This window comes from Motacilla alba, chromosome 2 (assembly GCF_015832195.1).
Source record: "Motacilla alba alba isolate MOTALB_02 chromosome 2, Motacilla_alba_V1.0_pri, whole genome shotgun sequence".
Lineage (NCBI taxonomy): Eukaryota > Metazoa > Chordata > Aves > Passeriformes > Motacillidae > Motacilla > Motacilla alba.
Genome location: NC_052017.1, coordinates 24,330,807 through 24,353,328, shown reverse-complemented (window position 1 = coordinate 24,353,328; position 22,522 = coordinate 24,330,807). Strand labels below are relative to the sequence as shown.

Here is a 22,522-nt window from a genome sequence, read left to right as displayed (position 1 = left end):
AGGCAGAAAAGTGAGGACTCATTACAAATTCTAATAAAGATTCAGGATTTCTCTTTTTATTGCATTCGTTGTCTAACAACAATAATACTCATTGGCAAGAAATTTATTTACACTAACAAATTAACTTTAAACCACAAGGCTTTGTTGTTTGTTGTTTGTATTTCAACTGTAAGAAAACAAAGGGCCACCATGATGTTTTCTTTTGATGTCTCCCAATAACTAAATATTAAACAAAGTTATCCTGGGGAAAACTCAACAATCTAGATAGAGAAGTTCATATCAACCAAGCACAAGAGAACAAGCTCAGACATGGCACTACTATGTCCTTCATGCAGGTGATCAGACACCAAGATGTACAACAAAAAGTTCAGGATAACATGCATTTCATATACATTTGACCTCTTTAAAAAAAGAACAGAAAAAGGAAAAAAAGTGAAGCACAACTATTTCTTTAACCATATAAAAAAGAAGCAATGTAAGAAGCCAATTTTTACAGTAAGCACAGTGCATTTTAGTCTTTTAGCTGCCTGGTCTTCTAGCAATATGTGTAACACTTGTCAGTGACCAGTGAGATACCGTAGCAACATGACTGGGAAATATGAAAGCAGCTGTTGAGTGAATGTGTATGGGAAAGTATAGACTCAGAAGATGTTCACTGTGCACTCTTCACTTCCACATGGGCTGGTTACTCCTATATCTCAGGTGCCCTGAGATCCCCCTTTCTTTCAGACACTTCTGCACAGGTCCCAAATCCACTTCCACTGGTGGCAGTGGCAAGGCTCCCGTTGGAAACACAGCAGGAGCCCCGGGCTCCCAGGTTACGCAGGCTGGGTCTGACCTCGTGAGCCGTGAGCCCTCCTCGCCTCTTTGGAAGAAGAGACCTGCCTGAGTCAGCAGGTTTCACCAACAGCTTCTTCTTAACACAATATCCACTTCCCAAAGAAACAGGCAGCCCAAGGCACTACCACCAAACCTTCCTGTGAGATGTGCATTTTTTAAATCATTACTTAATGCTAAAAGTGGAAGTACCAGTTGGTACAGCTGGTTAGTAACAGACAGCTCATTTTCTATTGAGCGTTTGGAGGGCTCAATGTCATGACTAAGGTATTACAGCTTTGAAAAAGCAGTTTCACGGGTACAGAAAAAAGTCCAGGAAAATCCACAGGGAAGCTGACAAAAGGGACTGTGCCATCTGCAGATGACCCACACTCCACTCTAGTGAGTGGGCAAGTCTCCTTGGATTTCATCTGTCATTCATTCCTACTCAGAAATGAACTGCTGAAAGTGCTCCAATAAAAATCAAAGTTGGGGTTAAAACACAAAAAAACCCCGTGTTTCCTTGCTAGAACACTGACACACAACTACATGATGATCCTCTTCCATACTACTGTAGAACAGTATTCTGCACCACGTGCAGGAGTGGCATTTCTTTCTCTTCTTGGAAGTGGAACACAATTCATTCTCAAAACTGACACTGCCCACCTCTTACCAGTCCATGAGCCAGGAGGTGAAGGTGTAGCAGCTCAGGAGAAATGGAGGCTTTGATGGAAGCAATAAAGTATGAGGAACCCTGATCTCATGTGTCAAGCACCTCTGAATGTCAATGAGAGCTAGGGGCTGACAAATATTGGTGGAAAGTTTCTCGGTAATTCTAGTAAAAGCTCAACTCTTGTGGTATCCCTGCAGCAGACTACAGTCATAGCAAAAGAGATGCCATTGCAAAAAAATTTTGAGAAGTTGAAAAAATACAAAAGTATTTGTATACACTGAAATACAAATATCTAATGCCATTCATATTTTTATTACTGGCTTCTGTTCCACTGTGCAATTCTAACCCATGATCTTCCACAGGCTCCACTCCAGCAACCCACACCAGGACCTGTTTAGGGCAGCAGGTGAAATGCGGACAGTGGGCAGCTGTGTGCATTGCAGTGAAGGGGTGCAGCTCCTTCCTCACCCCCTGGCCCTGGTCTCTTTGGGCAGACTGAAACCCAACAGGGAGTTTTAGCAGGATGCTGCATGGGTGCAGCAACCCACCCGTGAAGAACTAGGAAGATACAAGCTGGAAGCAAATAATGTCAGTATGTGAGGCTGATTTGAACAGAACAAGGAGCTACTGCTCTCCTCACAATCTCAGAATAAGCACTAGGGTTTTTAGGACTCAAGTAACCTGCAGTGTTGAACATTTCATTTTCTATTTTTGAGACTTACACTTTTTTCTAACTCTCCGTTCTTCACTTTTTAGAGGCTCTATATATTCACAATACTGCAGCAATGAGCAGAACTAGAGTTTACAGAACTGTCCTACCACCCAAACCAGGGAGAAACTAACTTGGGCCAGCCTGCTGCAGTCACCCAGGTGTAACGATGACACAAGCACATGTCTTGAGGTGTGGAAGCACCACACTGCCTGCACAGCAGTTTAGTGGTGGCCAGGAAAGTCAGCCTAAGAAAAAACAGCTTTAGCTCCACAAATAAATACAAAATGTAGGCGACATTACGCCTGCAGGTGAGCAAAACTGTGAAAAAGGGTGTCCAGCCACTCAGCACAGAAAATTTGTTTCTTTTTGTTGCATTAAGCCCCACATTAGTCTGACTCAGCATTGGTTTACAGGAAGTTTAAATTAAGAATGATGAAACACCCATCTTTTGTTTCTTGTAAGTCATAATACAATACAAGGGGAAAAAATTTGCAATGTAACTTTAAAGGCCCTATAGAACAGCAAGAAAAGTTTCAAACTGTGCTTCACATCTGTTATCCAGTGACATTTCTGCACTTCCCAAGACTGAGCTGCCGTATTTCATAAAAAGAACCACATAAATCTTTTATCACAGAAACAACAGCAAAACTCTTGTCATTGCTCTGTTTACTTAGTTTTCACATGTAGATCAAAATGCATTTTAATGGTTTTAATTTAAATGCAACCCACTAGGTTTTTTTTAGGTTAGATTTTTGTTGATGTTTTTAGTCTGAGAATAACAAAATAACATTACCACAAAGCAGTAAAAATCCCCTAAATACTTACAGGACTTAAGTTGAATTAGTTATTCTGCAGAGTAAGAACATGATTTACAAAGAGATTAACTAGGCACCGTTCTAAGAAGCAAGAATGAAAACTCAATATATAATGCCAAGCAGTCTGCTCTGATTTCTAAATAAAAAAAAAAGAACATAAAACAGAGACACCACCTTAGATTACTATATACAACCACTTAAACATTACTACAATGTAAACATAATTTAAAAAGAAAATTGTCAACTAATGCATTTATCAACATTGTATTTAAAATATTAAACTTCCAGTTTCTTCCAGGTAACTTATTTTTACTCTAAGAATGCTAATTTTATGAGACTTTTAAACATTTGTAAAATTTTTCTCCTATGAATGAACACATAAGGACTTACTGCAATGTGTAATTTTTTGTTAGCAGGTGTATTTTGCTGCTGGTGGTTTATCTCAAGAAAAGTAGCACAAGCCTTTAGAAATATCAGCAAGTATCTTTTATGGCAATTTAAATTTTAGATCTGAATAAAATATACATCAAAAAACTTGGAGAAATTTGATTTGGAAGGAAAATAAAGCTAATGCTAAGTAGATCTTTGTGTATTAATTTTGAATGAACTAGGCTCTCTCAGTTTACAGACCATTTTACATGTCAAAGAAACTATTAGGATCAAGAGAAATGTAACTATTAACAGCGCACCCTACGTGTTCCAAATCTGAGCTTCAGAGAACTTTGCAAACACAAATCTGAATGCCATAAAGTACAGAGCAGAAGAGAAGCCAAGCCAAACTAAAACACACATTTTCTTCAGAGGAATTTTCAGTTCTAGGCTGCCGCATTTTTAGGTTCAAGATTCTAACTTTGCATCACCGTCTTAAACAATTTCTGGGTTTGCACAGCCAGATGAAGACTGCCACTTGCAGGCTGCACGAGTGGGAAGTGACGTTTCCCAAGCGTACACAGTGAGCTTTGACTGTAGAGCAGTCAGCTCCTGCCTGCAGCTCCTCGTTGTGGAGACCTGCCCGTTGTGTGTCCCTCCTTTGAGGCAATACTGTATAGTTCAGCACTGCTATTGGGGCAGTAACACCATACACTGCTGCTGTCACAGTCAAAACTACACAGCAGGCTTCCTCCATGGCCTCACACACCCCAGAAATCCCTCAAATATGACCACTACTAAGCCACTGAAGCGTTCTAGAGCCAAAGCCCAAAAATTCAGGTTTTGGTTGGATATTCTTTAAATATAGCAATCAAAACAGTTAAAATGTGGGCGCTGTGGATTACGTAACCATCACTTCCATGGCAGCATTGACCTTAACAACAATGTACTGAATTTAATTTTAACCAGGATCACTCATCTTCCTCTTCTTAAAGTGCACTTCTGTAAAAACTGAAAATCTACAGCAGCCTCAAGTTTGATAATTGTTTCCAATACCAGCTTCATAATAGCACAGCACAAAGCTTATTCTCCCAATATTTACTGACTGGAGAACGAATTTGAAGATGTGGGATTTTTCTTGGGGAAAAACTAACTTGAAACAAAATAAACCCAGTTTCCTGTATGAAACACATGAAAAAAAAAAAAAAAAAAAAGTGGAATTTGCTATAAGAAAGTTGCCTACACACTGAGAGCACAATAAAATTTATACAGATTTATATGCTGTGCTCTAGTTAGAAATTCATCCTTGCTCAGATATCTAAAGGATAAATGTTATCCTCAGATTTCTATGTAAACCCACATAACCACTTAAGGCTTTGCCTCCTTCCTGGATTAACTACTGTACAGTTAACAGAAAGAGTTTCACCTCCTGTCCTTTACCCAGGGGGAATATTGACTCTCCTGTCTTTATCTCCAGTGTATAAGAAGTCGCTGAACAGTTTTCAGAGCAGTGCTGCTTAAAGGTACTGACGCAAGATGAAACTTTCTCCAGCAGACTGAACTGAGTATCCAAACACCGTAAAGAAGATGAACTTCCAGTCAGAAAGTCAAGTCAAATCTTATCAGACAGAGCACAACTCCTTTTATCCAGCTGAAGAAATGTTGCCCAACCACACTGACTGGCCATCCTATTCAGAAGAGGTGAAGCAGTGGACATGCTCCTCGGCATCATGCTGGTTACTGAAGTGACCAAACACACAGAGCTCAACAGAGAAGAGTAGTTTGGAAGGAAACACCACCACACAAAAATGAAATCTGTTAGCTGTCAACAAGAACAGAACAAACTGAGGGGCTGGGATTGTTTCACATGGCAACAGCAACGAGCGTGAACTGGATATGCAGGAAAGAAAACGACACAATATAAATTTCCCTAGTCATTTTATGTACAGCCCCATCTCTCTGTACACAATCCTGGGTGATGAACACAAGAAAGCTGAAGGGGCATCAGAGTGGGTAAGAGTTTCTCTTTCCTTGACATGCCTCCACTTGCCAAACACAGCAGCACTTCTGCTTCTCACTGCTCATTAGTGCCCTCTGTTGCATCAGACGAACACTTGTCTGTTTTCTTTGATCTCCTCTGCAGCTGCTCTTGTTCCTTCTTTCGAAGCTTTTCCCTTTGCTTTTCCATTTTCTCTTGAGCTTTGCGAGCCTTCTCCAACGATGCTTTCATTTCCTTTAGCTTTCTTTTAATGATTGCTCTGTCCTGGGAAGACGTCATACCAAGAGCCTGAGGTGGGGAAAATGAAAATTAGAAGTATTTCTTATGGTTTCATTGATCACGTTTTGTTTTCATATTCTAGTAATTAATTGTCCTTAGAAGACTGCAACAAGGTGAATCTGTCACAGACTCAGATACATCACTGATGTGCAAGTATTACACTTGATGCTTTCCACTTCTAGATTAAAGATGAGAACTCATTGCCACCACCAATGCTGATTTTGTTGATCAAATAAGGCAAATAAACTATTTTATTGAAATAATCTAAGCTAACATAGAACAAGAATTCCAAATTCTCACTGCTATGCCTTAGTCAAAAGTTCACTGGTAGTAGTCGAGGACACTTACAGTTAGTGAAGTGCCACCAAAAAATACAGAAGGGAAATACCAAACCTGGACTTTGAGATCTACTGAGCTTCCTGCAACTCCATTCTGTATTTTTGACTGAAGTAGGCTCAGTCATATTTTCAATATAAGAAACAATGCATGCTTTATACATCAAAACTGTATCTAGTTCTAACACACTACAACTGGTGTCAGCTTATGCCTCCCATATCCCATTAATCCCTTATTCCCTTGCTACTTCTGATATATGTGTATTCACTGTCTTCTCAGAATCACCCTTTCACAAAATAGAGCTGGATGAGAAATATGTGCATGCAAATACCACTTACCCACACTGCTGCATGGTTTGCACATGCAAATATGGGTACATTATATACACCAAGGATTTTCACAAAGCAAATGCCTTGCATTTCTGAAGCTTCTGAATCCAAGTGCATATGGGAATTTCTTGAAGTGTTGCCGTGGCTTTATAGTTTCTGTTTATTATTCTGGCCTATCATGACTCCATACACAAGGATTTGGTTCTTTCTGGATGAATTCTTACTGCCTTTGAGATGATGTAAACTGATGAAAAATGCTATAGTTCATCTTGAAGCCCAGTCAGTTCATTACCTTGAGCTTACTGCCATCCAGCTGAAGGAGATGTTCCCCATTAATGTTCTGGGCACTGAATTCAGAAACATACTGTTCAAGGTTCAGGCTCATCAACCAGTGGGAAACCTGCTGCACACTCCACTCGTGAACAGCACGACTCTGACACTGACTGTGCTTCGGAGACTGTCCATCGTCGAGGATCTGCGACAAAAATGTTCCACGTTATTATTAAAGGGTAACACAGATGAGTAACAACATTTTTCTGCACAAACCACCAGCATCAGAGCACAGGTATCTGGACTATCTTTGCATTACAATAACAGTTTCACACTGCTATATTACATCTCTATCTAACCAGACACCTAAGAATGAATCATAGAATCAAAATAAACTATAGAATCACAGAAGAAAAAGGAACTGGCATTCTTTTAAACCCAAGCAAGGACTGAAATGGCCAGGTGGCACAATTCAAACAATGTATGCTCCCATTCCCTCACAAGTTTTTTCCTTCAAATTAGCAGATTTCTAAAGGATGCAATGAATTGCACATTCCACTTCCTGGAGTCATCCACAGATCTTTATTATTTGTCTAAGCTTTTAAAAAAGTGTAAGGGGAAAATAAAACCCTCAGAAAACCACTCTAGAGTTCAAAGTGATGATATCGAACACCTACTGAGACTGATACTGTCTATGGAAGAAGACTTACGAGATGACACAGAGGAGTGGTACGGAACACACAGGGATCCCACAGCCCTGGCCCTGCTCCCACCACGTTGTGCTGCTGTGGGTGAGAGCATAAACCCCACCAAAAAGGGCAAGTGTGGCATCAACTGCTGGAGCAGACCCATGTCACTGCTCTGCCACTTTATTCCACCCACGGGTATGCCAGTGGGGCCTGAAACAAAAGCTATTTTGTCCTGGCTGCAGCCAGCAAAGCAGCTGCTACAGGCTGCAGCAGCTGTCTGCTGTTAGAGCAGTTTTTACATTAGGTTGGATGATGCTGGGAGCTCTCTCAGCTTCTGGCAGTCCAGTTGTCAGGGCTGGACACTATCATTTTCTTCTGCTTTTGCCAGCATGAGCTCAGCTCAGCTGATGCCTGGTCTGGTAGATTTGCTTTGACACTGACCCGCCTCCTGCTTCCAGCATACCACAAAAACTGCAGTTTGCTGTGGCCTTGAAAACTCTCAGCAACAACGAGAGGGCAACTCAAGACAAGGAAAGAGGAGCCAGTGACATCTGTGTGTTCTGTGCCAACAAGGGTGTTTGCCACACAACACCACAAGACGTGAAATGTGACTCTGCAAAAGAGACAGTACATTGCCACGCGACGGTCACGCGATTCACCACAACAGCACGCCAGTATCTCACCTCATCATCAATCATATCCAGGCTCTGAGTGAGGGAGCAACAAAGAAACGGAAAGAAAAGCATTATAGAAACAAAATACCAAACACATAACAGCATGTAAAAGTTCAGGCAACAGCAGCACCAAGGTTTGCAAACAGATACAGCTATTTAAAACCAACAAGATTTCTTTAAAAAGAATTATTTCCAGAAGCAAAGAGGTTATGTTGAAAGCTCACCACACACATGATTTGGTAGCTAAATCTGACACTTCATCAATGAAATCCCTCTGGAGTTCCTGATCTTGACACCCTAGAACTGGTGGGAACCTCTCCAATAGCTCCAATTTCCAAGAGCAGAGCTCCTTAATTAGAGGAGAACCGACTGCAAGAACTGGGTTCCCTCCCCACCCTTCCTTTTTCCTTTTTCTTTAAATGCTGATGGGGCTCCCCAGGAAGCCAGAGCAAAGAAGAGCTCACAGCAACGTGCTGTGGAAGGCTGAGGAGCAGCATCAGCCTCCTCCCTGCCCAGGGTGGTTGGGGAGGTTTCCATGTTTCTTGCTGAACATGCTGCCTCATCTGGAGGCAGCAATTTGGCACACAGCAGAGGATGGAGAAAACACATTCATTTTTATGAACCTGCTCAGGCTTGGTATTTCAGAAGCAAGAAAGCAGAGAGCTGAACATGCAAAATGAAAGGATTTCTAAGATTTTAATTCAATACCACTCAGAACAGGGCATTGCCACAATCAAATACATAAGGGGAATTAAACATGGTAAGATAATGAAACGCATTATTAAGATGGTACTAACACTAAATAAAATGCAAGTGATGACTTTGATATTTTCAGTAATTTACAGCATATGCAGACCACTGTGCTGTCTCCTTTTGTTATAAATTTTTGCCCTTAATTACCTGCAATAAAAGCAACCTCAAAAGAATGGCTGGGTTTGTAGACTTGCAGTTTGGGAAACAGAGTTGCACGGAACAGCTCTCATTCTTTAAACCCAAGTAAACCATGCAGGCAGTAATAAAAATCCTACCTATCATTAAAATAACAAAAAAAATTGGTATAGAAGGTATAGATACTTCAAGTTCTCCTTCTCTAGTAAAAACAATTTGGCTCAAATCTCATATGAAAAATGTGAAGTTCTTATGAAGTGTTTGTAAAAGAACAAATGCACAAGTTTCTTGACTCTATAGGATGTGCTGTTAGCTACTGCCAAATCATACAACCTTACCCACAACTGAGTTACAAAACTAGTATCTTAAGAATACATTATATTCAGCTCAAATATGTCACCAATTTACAGGGTTAGGAATGCCTTTTTACTTTATCATTGTATGAAAAAACTCTGGTTTGGAGTAATTGATTTCAAATCCACTGTGCAAAGCAAGCACAAAGAATGCAAAGTGGATCAAGACGTACACGTTATAATCAATACACACACATTCAGGTACAGTAACACACAATTACTGCATGGACAGATCATTCTGCCAGGGTAAAAACTGGGGTAGGTGAAGGTGCCTTACATCTCAACTACATTTACCAAAATGTACTATATGCTTGGTATATCACAACTGTCCCAGGCCTAGTTAAGTGTATTTATATGTATATCTATGTCCATATATACACACTTAAAAAAAATGTATTGGCAGGTGTGAGGATATAGCATCTCTTAGGACACCAACTGCATTCCACTTCCCTGCGACAGTACCATAGAGCAGTATTTTAAGTTGTTATTATATGAACAAGAAAAATCTTAATATAGAAACCAAGATTAATTTCTGTCTCCAATCCTACTGCCTAAAACCTTTCCTTTATTATTTGAGTAATCAAGCAAGATTCCTCAGGAAAAAGAAAACAACTTTTTCCCAAATTAACCAATTTCATCTGCATACCTCATCTGATGACAGTGCTAAGGAGTGCGAGAAGCCTGGTGCTTTAGGTTCTGCTCCTAAACCACTCAAATCAGCTGAACTTGTGCTGCTGGGACTGAAATCATCATTGAATGTGAAATTCTGTGGAGAAAAAGAGGAGTAAGAATGAACAAATCATTGTTTAGATGCATCTAAAAGGGAAATTTGCTTTCTGTCTTCCATGTTGGCATAGCTCAGGAGTGATTTCAATCATTTACCAAACCAATCACAGTACACATGAGGAAGCCTAATGTTTTACAGTGTTACTATTTACAGGATGCACGGTATTTTTACCACTCTCTACTTCATGAGACACCTTTGCCAGCTTAATGCCTCAATGAATAACAAAAGTGTCTAAAAGCAATTTTCAGACTCTTAAGATGCTGGCTCTCATCCTGGAGCTAAATTACTGCTTCTGCAGGTTAATCACTAGCATTTGCTGTCCTACAAATACTTAGGAGAAGCGTAGCACAGGCAGTAGCACAAAGAATAGGACAGAGAATTAATGAACAGAGAGAAGTGAAAATTCCTGTTGAAAGAGCAAGGAGAATATGCTGTGAATCCACTTCTGAGTCCCAAATAATCTCCTTGAAAAGTGAAAGGATCCTCCCTCCTTGCCTATGCCTTTAGAAAAAAACTGAAACTGAAAGTAAAAAGTATCTTTGGATAGTGAATATTATTACTGAACTAATAATCACAAAAGAAACTGTTTTTTCTTAACAATGCAATGAGACATATCACATCTTACAGCAAACAATAGCAAAAGCTGGCACATATTTTTCAGGAATACAACAAAATTACCATTAGAATAAGACAAAAATTAACAAGTATTTCACATTAGAGGGAGAACAATGAAAAAACCAAAATATATGAAAGATTAGGGACACCACGATATTCCATTTGACTTGAATACACACTTGACAATACAGAGACCTCTACTCTCTACTCTAACATCTTAATGTGTATTAAATCCAAATCATCTTTGAACGTCACTTTAGAAACTGAAACAAGAGAAACAATACAAAAAAGTTATCCTTCTATCTGCCCCTCTCAAATATTTGATGTGTATTTCCTGAAAACAGGAAGACTTCCAAAAATATCAAATGTTGGTCCTCTTAGTTTTGCTGGAAATCCAACTAAATATTGGTATCATGCTGTGCTTTGAAAGCCTGAATAGCAGCACAGAAACTCTTAATTTAAGAGCCTGTGAACTTTACAGAGAACATAAGAATATTTTTGTGACCATTTTTCTCTCACCTACATTTAGAATTCCTGTTCTGTTTTTCCCAGCTCTTTATAGAGGAGAAGAAAATTTGAGCAGCTTCCTTAGCTGCTTCCTTAGCCCACACAGCGTTCTTAGGCCAGGAGTTCAGCAGCTCTACCTCCTGTTGTGTGAAAAACATATTTTTCTTTTTTAAGTACTCTGATTTTTCTTTCACCTCTATTTTCTGCAAGCTTTAGCTTTACAATGATTTTAATTTTCAAATTTAATTTTCTACAGCAAAACCACAAGCCAGCCAAGGCCTGGCAATAATTAGGATAGCCCCCACAACCTCAGCCTAACACTATCTAAAAGGGTGTGCTTTTTCCCCTATCTGAAAACTATTTTTAAACATTGCTTTCTTAACTATATAAACAGGATTTACGGGTCTAAGTTTTTTTTTCCCTGAAAGAGCAGATAATTTCTGTTCAGAGACTTCAGTGGTGGTCTTCTCTATCAATCTGATTTGGACTAAGCCTTGTGTTGCTCTCCCTGCCAGGTAACACAAGAACAGATAAGACCTTGCACAGCCAAGAGCACAGCAGAAGCAATGCATCAACAGCTTTTGGTTTCAAAAAAGTATGAAATGCCTGTGGAAACTGCTATTATAAACATGCACTTGGTAGTAGAAGACAGAGAAATGAGATTTCTGATTCATATTCTTATACAAACTTGAGAACTATATCTGCTTCTTTTTACCAGACAAATATAAAAAATCAACTGCTTTAAGTCACAAGAAGTTACAGGCAAAGAAATATTTTCCAGAAGTGAAAAAAACCATGAGAAAGCTAAGTATAATACTATAAATAAGGGTTATTTAAGGAATTGTCATGCTGAAACATTCATGCACATAGAAAGGAATCACACAGATGTATTAAATTGCAATATTTCATATTTACAGTTCAAGCATCTTCATACAGAGAATTAAATCCAACATCCAGCATGCATGACAAACAGATTTCATTACTGGGGGGAAAAAGGCAGAAGACTGACAGCATACGGCATTTCTTCGCTTGCAAAGACCTCATTTGAACATGGGTATTCCCACTACCAGTCCTGAAGAATGAAGAAAAGATCCATAACTGAATACACAAATCTAGCATTTGTTCAGTGGATCCAAATGCTAATTTCCACTGGCACCACTTGCTTTTGTTACGGTACAGCACAGCACAGTTAGTTTACTGGAATAATGTACATTAAGACAGAGTAAAAAAGGTAGAACAGGGAATGGTACAATGACAGAGATGTTCTGTTTGGATGGGCTGTTACCGTACAATGAACACCATGCACTGTTTATTGCAGTAGCCACATATTGGCCTGTTCTTTTTTCCAGAATCACAAAGCCAATTATGCTACTCAACACAGTGGGAATAAGGTAGTTTTTATTTTCTACCTTCGACCCTTTTTTAGCTGGGCTTAAATTTTCAGAGGAAGGTTCAGTTGAGCTGGTAGGCGACGGCAGGTTGCTGGAAGAATTGGATCCCTTGCCGCTCTCTCCATACCATGTGAATGGTACACAGTGTGGGAGAGAGGAGGATCGCTCTGCTAAAGATTTAGGGTTTGCTGGTTTCTGCAGCATCTCTCTGACAGTCCTGTTTAAGAGAAAGGAGCAGGAATATGCATTAGATTATAAAAGAAGGGGAAACGAAATGCCACAGAGGCAGTTAATTGTAAGGAGTGACATTCCCTGTAGCTGTGACTAAAGAACTGAGTGGCATGCAGCTGGTAGGGGCATGCCCAAAATATCTCTTTCAGCACAAGAAAAAAAGCATGTTCTTTTGATTCTTTTTCTAACTCAAGCTTTCTTAAGACAACACAGATCCAGCAAATGGAGACAGATGCCAGCTGAAAATGCCTATACTCCCAGCGTTCGGATGAGAACCACCTCCTGTCAAGAAGCCACACGTTGTGTTTGTGCATTTCTGAGCCCCAGTGGCATCTCAGCATGATTAAATCATTAGACTCAGCACTGACCCAAGTGGGCCCTGGTTCCCAGAATCCAATCCTGACTTGGATTTTGAGCACAGGCAGAATGAGTCAGATGCATCTGTATCCATCTATGGAGATGTTCCTTTGTTACAACAGCTAAATACACATGAAGTACTATTATCTTGCTTTTAAATTAAGTAAATATTAAGAATATTGATGGAGGAAAATCAAAAACACCTATGGGACTTTATCAGATTCTCTCTTTGTAATAAGAGAGATTGCAGTAATCAAGTCAAAGGTAATGTCTAAATTATGCCTATAATGTTATGCTTAAATTTTATTTCCTTATATATAAGGAATATATATATATAATATACCATTAGTACAGCACATAAATTAAAAATAATTATGCAAAGTGTCTGCCTCCAAGAATTTATGCATGTGTCATAGAACCATATTATTTACATCAACATGTATGCTATCAGAGCATATCAGAGCATTAAAATCCCACTGCTCTTAGAAGCCCTGTGTAGCAGCCATGAGGTACATCTATCTCAACATCTACCTTCTGGACAGCTTCTAAATCATTATTAACATAATAATAGACCACATATTTTGTGAAACCTCTTTTCTGTAAGGATGAAAGTGAGGCTCTCAAAGGACCCCCACCTATGGAAACAGAAGGACAATCCGTTTAGCATTTAGCAACTACATACTCCATTTAGCAACTAAAAGAAAGGTGGATGCATCTGACCCAGTCCTTTACTTCCCTCTCATCGTCTTATCTTGCTTGAACATATAAACTCAACACACATGTTGTTGCCCAAATCACCTAACTTCAAGCAAGGAAATATATGCTCCTGACATAAATCGGGTATTTTTTCATATCTGTAGCATTAGTGGTAGTTTCAGGAAATAATTTGGGATTTTTTTTACACATCCTGAGTCCTACCTTCTGGAAATGGCAAAATAGTGCATACAACACTCATCTGAAAACATGGTTAATTCTACATCAATGAGTTGCTGTAACAGACATAACTACAACAGGATGCTGTCTTTTCATCATCTTCCTTCTTTCAAAGAGCTCTTACACCTTTGGACTCGCAGAGAGAACATCCTCACACCTCACATTTCTTGTGAGGCAAATTCTTTGGAGTCAGTAACAAAAGAAGTGGCAATGCCTGTTTAAGAAGTTATGCTGAAACAGCTACACTCCAGTTAGCAGAGGTCAAGTAAGAATGACAAATGCTCACAAATTTCAACTTTGAAAGCAGTATTAAACTCTGCTTTTAGCAAATGTAATTGGGATATTGAACTGTATTAAAGAAATATTTAAAAACAACACAAAGAACTAGTTTATCACATGGACTAATAAGCAACTGATCTCTACACTGAGATCTGCTCTCTGTAAGGAAGACACCTGTGAGATCTCCCAAACATCTGCAACATCCTGTGTTGGCATAAGGGTCATTCAAGGTCTTACAAACAAGTACACATTCATTTCCTCCACCCTGTGGCTTGGTATCTAAATGCTGCACAATGTCTACCACCCTACTAAGGGCAATAGCTGCCTCACAGCCACATAAAGTGCAGAGATTTGGCTTTAAGAAAGCTCTCCCTGTCACTAGGGAAACCAGCAGTGAGTATCACTGACTCCATGTCAGCTGCGAGCAGACGCACCGGGACACGTTTTCTGACACCAGCAGAGAGGTGATGACTGCTGCCTAAGATCTCTGAAGATCCTGCCAAATATTTGCAGAATACAAATGTACAAATGTATGCTGAGACAGAACACTGCACTTCAGCACAGTGTGCCTGAGGGAGTACGGAAGGTTTCTTTTGCTTTTCTGATTTTATGGAGCTACACAATGTACTTGTCACTGGCTCTCCATATACCAGACTGTCAGCAGAACTGCACAAATGGCTACATACTGATTTTCCACCACAATGTTTTTCTGAATAGCATTCAAACTCTGATTTCTTCCAATAGCTCTTTTATCATGTAGGTTTTTAGCACTGTTTTATGTGCAGAGTTTCAGAGTTGGTATGTCCTTTCTAGACTTTTGGAACATATTAAGTTTGCTTAGCCCTCCTGAATTTATTTTGTCTTTCATACCTGGCACCAGGTATCATGCTGCGATCTTGCCAGACTCATAGGTATGTAAGGAGAGGCCTTCAGTGAAAATCTACACTAGCTTTTGCAGAGATTGCCTCTTGTCATTGTGAAAATTCATTTATTTATTCAGAGTTCTGATGCTGGTGATGTTGTGTCATCAGACCTCACTGCCTGAAAGTTGTTGATGTGACATGCAGTCAGCATTTTTCCTTATTTTTCAACTTAAGTTGTTTATCTTCAGAAAAAAAGCCCTTCTGAAAGCATTCCTAGTGTGGATGCTGCAAAGCTGCAGTGAACAGCTGCTGCTCAACCTCACTCGGGGGGCTTTAAAAAAATATGTGGAATTGTGTCAAGGTTCCTGGTTCATGGACATTATTAACTGACTGGGTGCATCTTGTAGGGCTGCTCTGAAAATCTATTTCTGCAAATCCCATTAGTGGATACAACAGCAGCAGTTGGATTTGATGATTCTTGCAAGTCACTGCCAGCTTGAGAAATTTTATGATTTTATGTCATTATAAACCTCCAAGTATCTTTAGATTATATGTCAGCCTTTTGTGAGCCAAGGAATCTAGGTTTGTAAGCTCAGGTTATCTCAAAGCTTAACACTTATTTATGAAGTTAGTGGGACTGTTAATACTCCATCTGCTAGGATGATTAGGTTTTTCCAATGTTTCTGGCACACAGTTTCTTGCATCCCCGGTCTCACCCATACCTACTGCCACAGGCCACCCTAATAGCTTCTTTCTCTTTCCGCTTCTTGCCCTTGCTTGAACTCCTTCTCAAGGGAGCCCTGTAAGAATATTAGAAAGCATCAGGAAACATCTTAGAAATTTTACTTTCAATCCTTTTAATGAAGAAGAAAAAGTATTTAAATAAAAAAATGCTTACCCAAGATCTGCAAGTTTTCTCTTTAGTTTTTCTGTATGCCCTATAGTAGGGCTAGTTGTTCTTGTTGCCTGAGCTCTTGTGGCACCATCTAGGATACATTTGTACATGGAAGAACGTACATTATTAATTTTAATTGGTACTTTCCATCCAGAACACTTTGTGTATCTTTCATAATTAGATATCCACACATGTACATGTGTGTGAGTACACAATTTAATTAGGGCAATTCTCATTTTTAGGAAGATGGTGTGAACAGGAATAAAAATAAATCATTTCAGAATTCAAAAATGAACAAAAATTTTAATTAAAGAAAATAAAAAGTTAATATTGATTTGAGTTTTAATGAATATATAATAAATTGAACAACACAAAGTATTTATAGGCAAACATTCCATTGAATCCATTTTTAAATTCAGCAGCAGTTTGATTATGTTTGTTTTTTACAGAATTCATTTGGTATGTATGCTTTACTTCCAAAATGACTCCTAAAAGTGTTTTTTTAATTTTGGAGCCCAGGGTACCTTTAATGATGGACATGCTCTGAAATAGTTAATCAGTTTAGCCCAAACATCTTTGTTAAACTGAACATGTAACCTAAAATCTAACCATTCTGAATTAAAAACCAAACAACAACCCTCCCCAAAACCTAAATGTAGCTTAGTTAATAAATTTGCCTTGAGGCATCTATCAATTTTTGATCTCTTCTACCAATGCTATTGAATCCTAAAAAGGAAACAGGCTGCAGTACCTATAAAGCCAAAACAATGAACCTGAGTCTGGCAAACATCCTGTGAAATCTATACAGAAACTAAAAGAAAGCACGCTACTATGTGTTTAAAAATTCAGACACTGTGACTCTTAAACATAAAGAGTGTTCCCAAATACCCTAGAGGAAGCAAATGAAGGTCAGTCATTCATGTCACTTGTGGTTTGGTGGCTTTTGCAATGTGACCTCAGACATACACAACTTTTAACTGGAAGCCCTGCTGGGTTTGTGGATTTCTCCTAGTGTTGCTGACTTAAATTCAACCCTCAAAATTAACCTCAAGCACCACAGCACTATCACAGGACAGTCAACTATGTGTACAGCAACTTGTGTGTTGCTTTGCAGATAATATCTGCCCAAGTTTTCATTTGAGCAAAAGATTTAATGTGCAATTAATTGTTTAAATCCTCTGAGAAGTAGGAAAATAAGCCTTTTGCAATACCCACACTAAAAACCCACTCTAAAAGCCATACTATTTCCACCAATGCAAATCCTTATGTTAAAACAAATAAATTTCAAGAACAACTAACAAGCAACCTCATTCCAAAAAACAAAAGAAAGTAATACAAAGAATGACAAAAGCAAGATGAAGTCTCCAAAGAAGAAATCCATTTGCTGAGGAGGCAGAGGAGAACTTTAGGCAATGCACACTCTGCATCAACTGTACACTGTGCACACTTCCTTCCTGTTTCCTCTAACAGTTTCTCTTTCAGCTTTAATGCACACTTCTCATTTAACCACTGCCAAAATTGTCACAAGAATTAAAACTTGCAACATTTATTTTCACACTAGCTATTCACAGGCAAGTGGGGCAAGTGGCTTTCAGGTCAAGGGGTAGGGTTTTTTCGAGGAATATCTTACTGAAAGTCGAGAAATTATAAAGTACAGTGGTTTTGTGTTAGGCAAATAATTAAAGCATTTAGTAGATGGATGTTTTGCTACTGTAGTAGGAAAAAAAAGCCTGGAGAGCTCAGCTGGAACACACAGCAGCTACTTGGAATGGCAAATTACTGTTCAAGCTCTTGTATCCCTATGATCCTCCTCCCACACAGCTGGGGCCAGCCAGGACCCTTGAAATAATGATGACTTGCTGAGGAAAATAATTGTGCTGGCTATGGGACATAGCAGAGCATGGATAGGCTGGGTCCCAAAACCACCTTCAGTGACAGTGTGGATCTGAACCTACAGGGTCTTGCATGCAGGAATTACTCAATGCTGCACATGGCAGTGACCAAGCACCAGAGCCACAGGTGCCCTGCCTGGGCAGGACGGGACTTTGGCCACCCTAGTCAGGTGCGTGTTCCCCAGCTCCTTGAAGTTCCTCAGAGAAGGTAAGTGAAAGCTGGTTTCTCAGAATAAATCACACAGAAGCTGTTTAATCCACCACCTCCAGCTGTGAGCTGCAGTAAAGTGTGGCTGGCGGACGTGGAAGACACTAGTGCTGTCCCCTGCCCACGGGCACACAGCACTAGCAGCAGCCTCACGTCAGTGAGCACTGCCCACTGCTGTCACCTCGCTGCCTTATCAAAGGAGGATGCTGGTGCACAAACCAGGCAGAACTGAATAAAATAAAGCTATCACGTATATATGATAAAGCCGTGGTTCTAAGCTCATCATTTTGCAATGAAACTAATCTCATGCCACTTCAGCCCTTCCCACAACACTGCACGATCTTGTAAGAAAAAGAAGAAAACACAAATGTGAGCTTGCTAAAGCTCACTTCTGCTACTGAGAGACTAACTTATGGCTGTGTGTGCCCACACAGGTGCTCTCTTTCCATCTCTAAAAAACCCCTCCAGAACACATAAAACAAATGCAATGTCTTTTTTTATTTTCTGAGCCGTACGAGTTTAACAGCCAAATTGACAATCATTTAAAATACCATTGCTGCAACACATGCTGCCAAAGAACTTGTTTCTTTTTCTAGTAGGACTTACTAAATATGATCTTTTCTACTTGAAATTATATTGCTCTGGGTAATTCTAATGTATTACTCAGCAGAACCTAGACACACCCAAAAGCACTGGTTGTTTACTTAACAGTCACAATGAGGAAAGCATGACAGCAATATTTAGACAGAAATTGTTCTTCAAACCTAAAATGGAAAGTGTGACACAGTGGGTGGAAGGCAATGCCTATTCCTTGCACTACACGGTTAGTTTCCACCAATTTTTTTATCAAAGTATTTTTCATACATCAGTTGGAAGTGCAGGATTTAGGACGTCCCTGACAAACCAATCACACATTCAAGCTGAGTTTCTAAAGTCACAATCTTATGATCACACCCTTATTTTTACTTGCAAAACTCAAGTACTGAATTTTACTTGAAATCCTTAACAATTTAACCTAGTTGCAACTAGCAATTTCAGAACTCATGTAAAAATTCTTGCAATATATTAACTACTCCTAAATTCAGTAAAGTTTCATAATGCTGTCACACAAACATAAATCTTCAATAAATTGCTCTTTTCAGTTGATACAAGCAAGCCAAAGTCTGTTATAAACCTTTCTAGACCTATTCCTGCAGACCTCACTTATGAACAATTTTTTATAATGTATTTAAACTTATGTGACAGTTTCAGAATGCAAGGTGCATGGCTAAGAATGCTGAAGTGGTGTCAAATGTTAGTTCTGACTTCAAAATGCACCTGAAAAGGACAGCTCACTGTCCTGTGACATATCATATTGTTTATTCTTATAATAAACTGGCATCTGAGACACACACCTGAGCTACATATGATTGCACCCTGTTTTATCCACCTAGCCTTTCAAGAGTCTGAATCAAATTAGTAACAATGAGGCCAATCTCTCCAAGAAATTATTTTCTTCTGTAAATGAAAAATCTCCACTAACCGGTCATTAAACCTAGACTTTGCTTCCTCTCAGCAATCAAAAGCCACAATCTGCTGTTCTTGCTTTACACTCCTTTCCACACCCTCCAAAAAAATCATGTAGCAGTGCCAAAATCACTTTATTTGAGTAAGTACACTGTGTTTCTAATATGGAGGTGACCCAAGGTGAAATAACGTTTTTTTTTAAAACACAATACAACGTTTTCTTAAGGGCAATTTCCCCCTGTTTTTTTCAGTGAGTTCCAAAAAAGCCTGAAAAGAAGAAAGTAAGCAATTCCCTATCCCATTTTAAACTTTGTCCTTCTCTTATGCCGTCATACAAGATAATTTTAAAGTTTTTTACTTCCAGGTAGGCAAAAGAAATTACAAGATGATGACCTTCTAGCTGGTAAGGTACTACTGCACAACAAAAAGTAATAAAGTAGATAGCTGTTAAGTAAGCAAAATGATGCATCAATTTATTGTAAAAGAAACAGTAATACCTTTATCCTGTAAAATATTCCTGCCAGCTGGGTGATGCAAAGGAGATGCTTCAGAGCTGTGCCCAGATTTTGAAGGAGAGGAAAGTGGAGTGTCTCCCCGAGCATACGGGGAAAGGACACCTCCTTTGTGGTGCTGTTCTTCTTCTTGGTTTTCAGTTAGGTTGTCAAGTGAGATTGCTGCACTGCTAGCCACGGGGGAGAGGGAGGAAGCACCAGAATCTGATGCTGGTGAGGATGCTCTCATGCATAAGGGCAGTGGTGATTTTGAAATGTGCATGGGACTACTGTAACTGTGTGATGGCTGTTGGTATAAGAGATTATAAAGCAGGTTATACCACTTAGTAAGCAAACAGAGCAAGATTTACTTTGAACATGCAATTCTTTTATTCATTATTTAGCTTTCTATTTGTACGAAACGCTGAAGCAGTTCAAGGCATTACCCTTTGATGCTGTTTATTGGTACAACACAGTGTTGTTTATTGGTATCTGCTTTCAGATGAAGTCAGAATAGGACAAAACAATGAGCAAATATTGTATCAATTGCGGTAACAAATTAACAAATAGAGAAATGCACAATTCAAGCTCCTTTCACCTCCTGCATAAATGAAAAGACCCGCTCTGCATTATAAAGCACATGTAAATCAAAAAGACCAGGATTCCAGTTAAAACGCAACAGAACCAAAAAAAAAACAGGTGTGCTGACTCAAATGGAGACTGGACTTGCACATCACTCAAGTAATTCACAGCAGACCGGCCACAGAGGAATAAATACTGCCTGTGCTACTGAAAGGATAAAGAGAGAGGAGGAACTGACTTACAGGGGCAATCTAGCACTCCACAGGAAGCTGGAAAGAGAGGGTAGAGCCCTTCTCACCTTTCGCTCCAGGCTGTCCTCCCCATCAGTTGAACTGATGCTATCATACAGCCGCGTTCTGGATGGCCTCTGCCGCTTGTTCTTCACCGAGAGCTGAGCTCGAGTCTTCAGCGCTTTGGAGTCCAGTCTCTCTGTTTCTGGAACTGCTTCATTGAAATCTGTATGGAAATGTGATTTGAAACTGTTTAACAGAGGTATCTCTCATTACTTTTTCCTAAGAAAAGGAATTGTACAAACAATTGCAAGCACGTGCACTTTGCATAGAATCACAGAGTAACTTGGGTTAGAAAAGACATTTTACTTGTACCTGTACCTTCGTAACTCCTATAGTGACCCCAGAAAAAGTTATTTGCATGAACAAGTTTATCTGCACAGATGCAGCAAGGGAATAGCAAAAAATCAACTGCAGATATTTAAGAATTCAATGAAGTATTCCCACTGCTACACAGATGACCACAGCTCAGATGTACCAGCCACAAAAGTAGATCCACTTAGACTCCCTCAGAAGGAGCTGGCATGCAGAGAGTTCTCCTTCACCAAGGCATAAACACCATTGTGTGATACATGAAAACTGGGTACGTATTTAATATGAAAGAACAGAACAATGGAACCATCTTACTTGCCTGGCTTCAAGGACACCTGATTCCAGAATGTCTCATGAGCAAAGTATACTGAACACTTCATATATGACTTGCCTCTACAGCTAAAACTGACATAGCTGTACTTGTCTTAGCTATCAACCATCGACTCAAATGAACTCTGAGTATTGCAGCAAATTTAAGATTTTTCAAAGCTGCAGTGACTAAGACTAAAAATATTTTAATTTTGTATTTCATACTAGAAAAAGTATAGATTCGTATGGTCTAATTCGTATGGTTGATTTTTTCTCAACCCTCACAGTAAAAACCAAACCATAATCCATCAGATATATTGCCTATATACTTGCCTATATACTGCATTCAGAATACACTAATAAATTAAAATCTGGTCTTACAGATATTTTTGCTTTTCTACTATGTACAAGAGTTAAATTTTACTTCACATGATACTCCAGAATAATTAGCATTGTCTGACTTGCAATGATGCCTCTGGCCTAAGTACTCCACAGGAAAACTACACATGGTCATAGCTTGAACTGCTTGTATTTGTTCTTTCAGGTGTAGACTTGTACATCCCTTCATTTCACTGCTGAAATTATGGAAACTATAAACACAGGACTGCAAATGGTTTTTACAGAAGTGCTTATATGGGCCTTCTTAAAGCAGAAGACCATCTGGGCCTGGAGCTTCCTACTTCCTCCACCCCATCTTGCCCTGCTTTGTTGCAGTGGAACTGGGCTGCTGTCAGATTGTCTCTGCCCCAGCCACACGCGCTGCCACCCCCAGACCCAGCTCCCTCTTCTGCACAGAGTGGCTGGCAGCTCCCAGCACAAACCCACAACCTCACATGATGCTGCAGTAATCTCCCAGCTCACTGGGGTGTCTG

The 22,522-nt window shown here is 39.5% G+C and overlaps 1 protein-coding gene across 6 annotated transcripts in view; it reads right to left on the bottom strand.

The window, feature by feature from the left end:
- Positions 1-31: 31 nt before the first annotated feature.
- The window catches only part of PPP1R9A (protein phosphatase 1 regulatory subunit 9A), a 131,355-nt gene continuing 108,864 nt past the window's right edge, over positions 32-22,522 (bottom strand). For 3 of the 6 annotated variants that reach the window (XM_038129513.1, XM_038129512.1, XM_038129514.1), the window contains exons 12-20: positions 21,038-21,195; positions 20,164-20,464; positions 16,064-16,151; positions 15,888-15,965; positions 12,521-12,719; positions 9,849-9,968; positions 7,971-7,994; positions 6,621-6,803; positions 32-5,672 (exon numbers count right to left, since the gene is read on the bottom strand). In XM_038129513.1, the coding sequence (XP_037985441.1) occupies positions 5,460-5,672; positions 6,621-6,803; positions 7,971-7,994; positions 9,849-9,968; positions 12,521-12,719; positions 15,888-15,965; positions 16,064-16,151; positions 20,164-20,464; positions 21,038-21,195 (1,364 nt within the window). In that variant the 3' untranslated portion in view covers positions 32-5,459. The remainder of the gene's footprint in view (positions 5,673-6,620; positions 6,804-7,970; positions 7,995-9,848; positions 9,969-12,520; positions 12,720-15,887; positions 15,966-16,063; positions 16,152-20,163; positions 20,465-21,037; positions 21,196-22,522) is intronic. The other 3 variants (XM_038129515.1, XM_038129516.1, XM_038129517.1) reach the window with 3 other exon arrangements.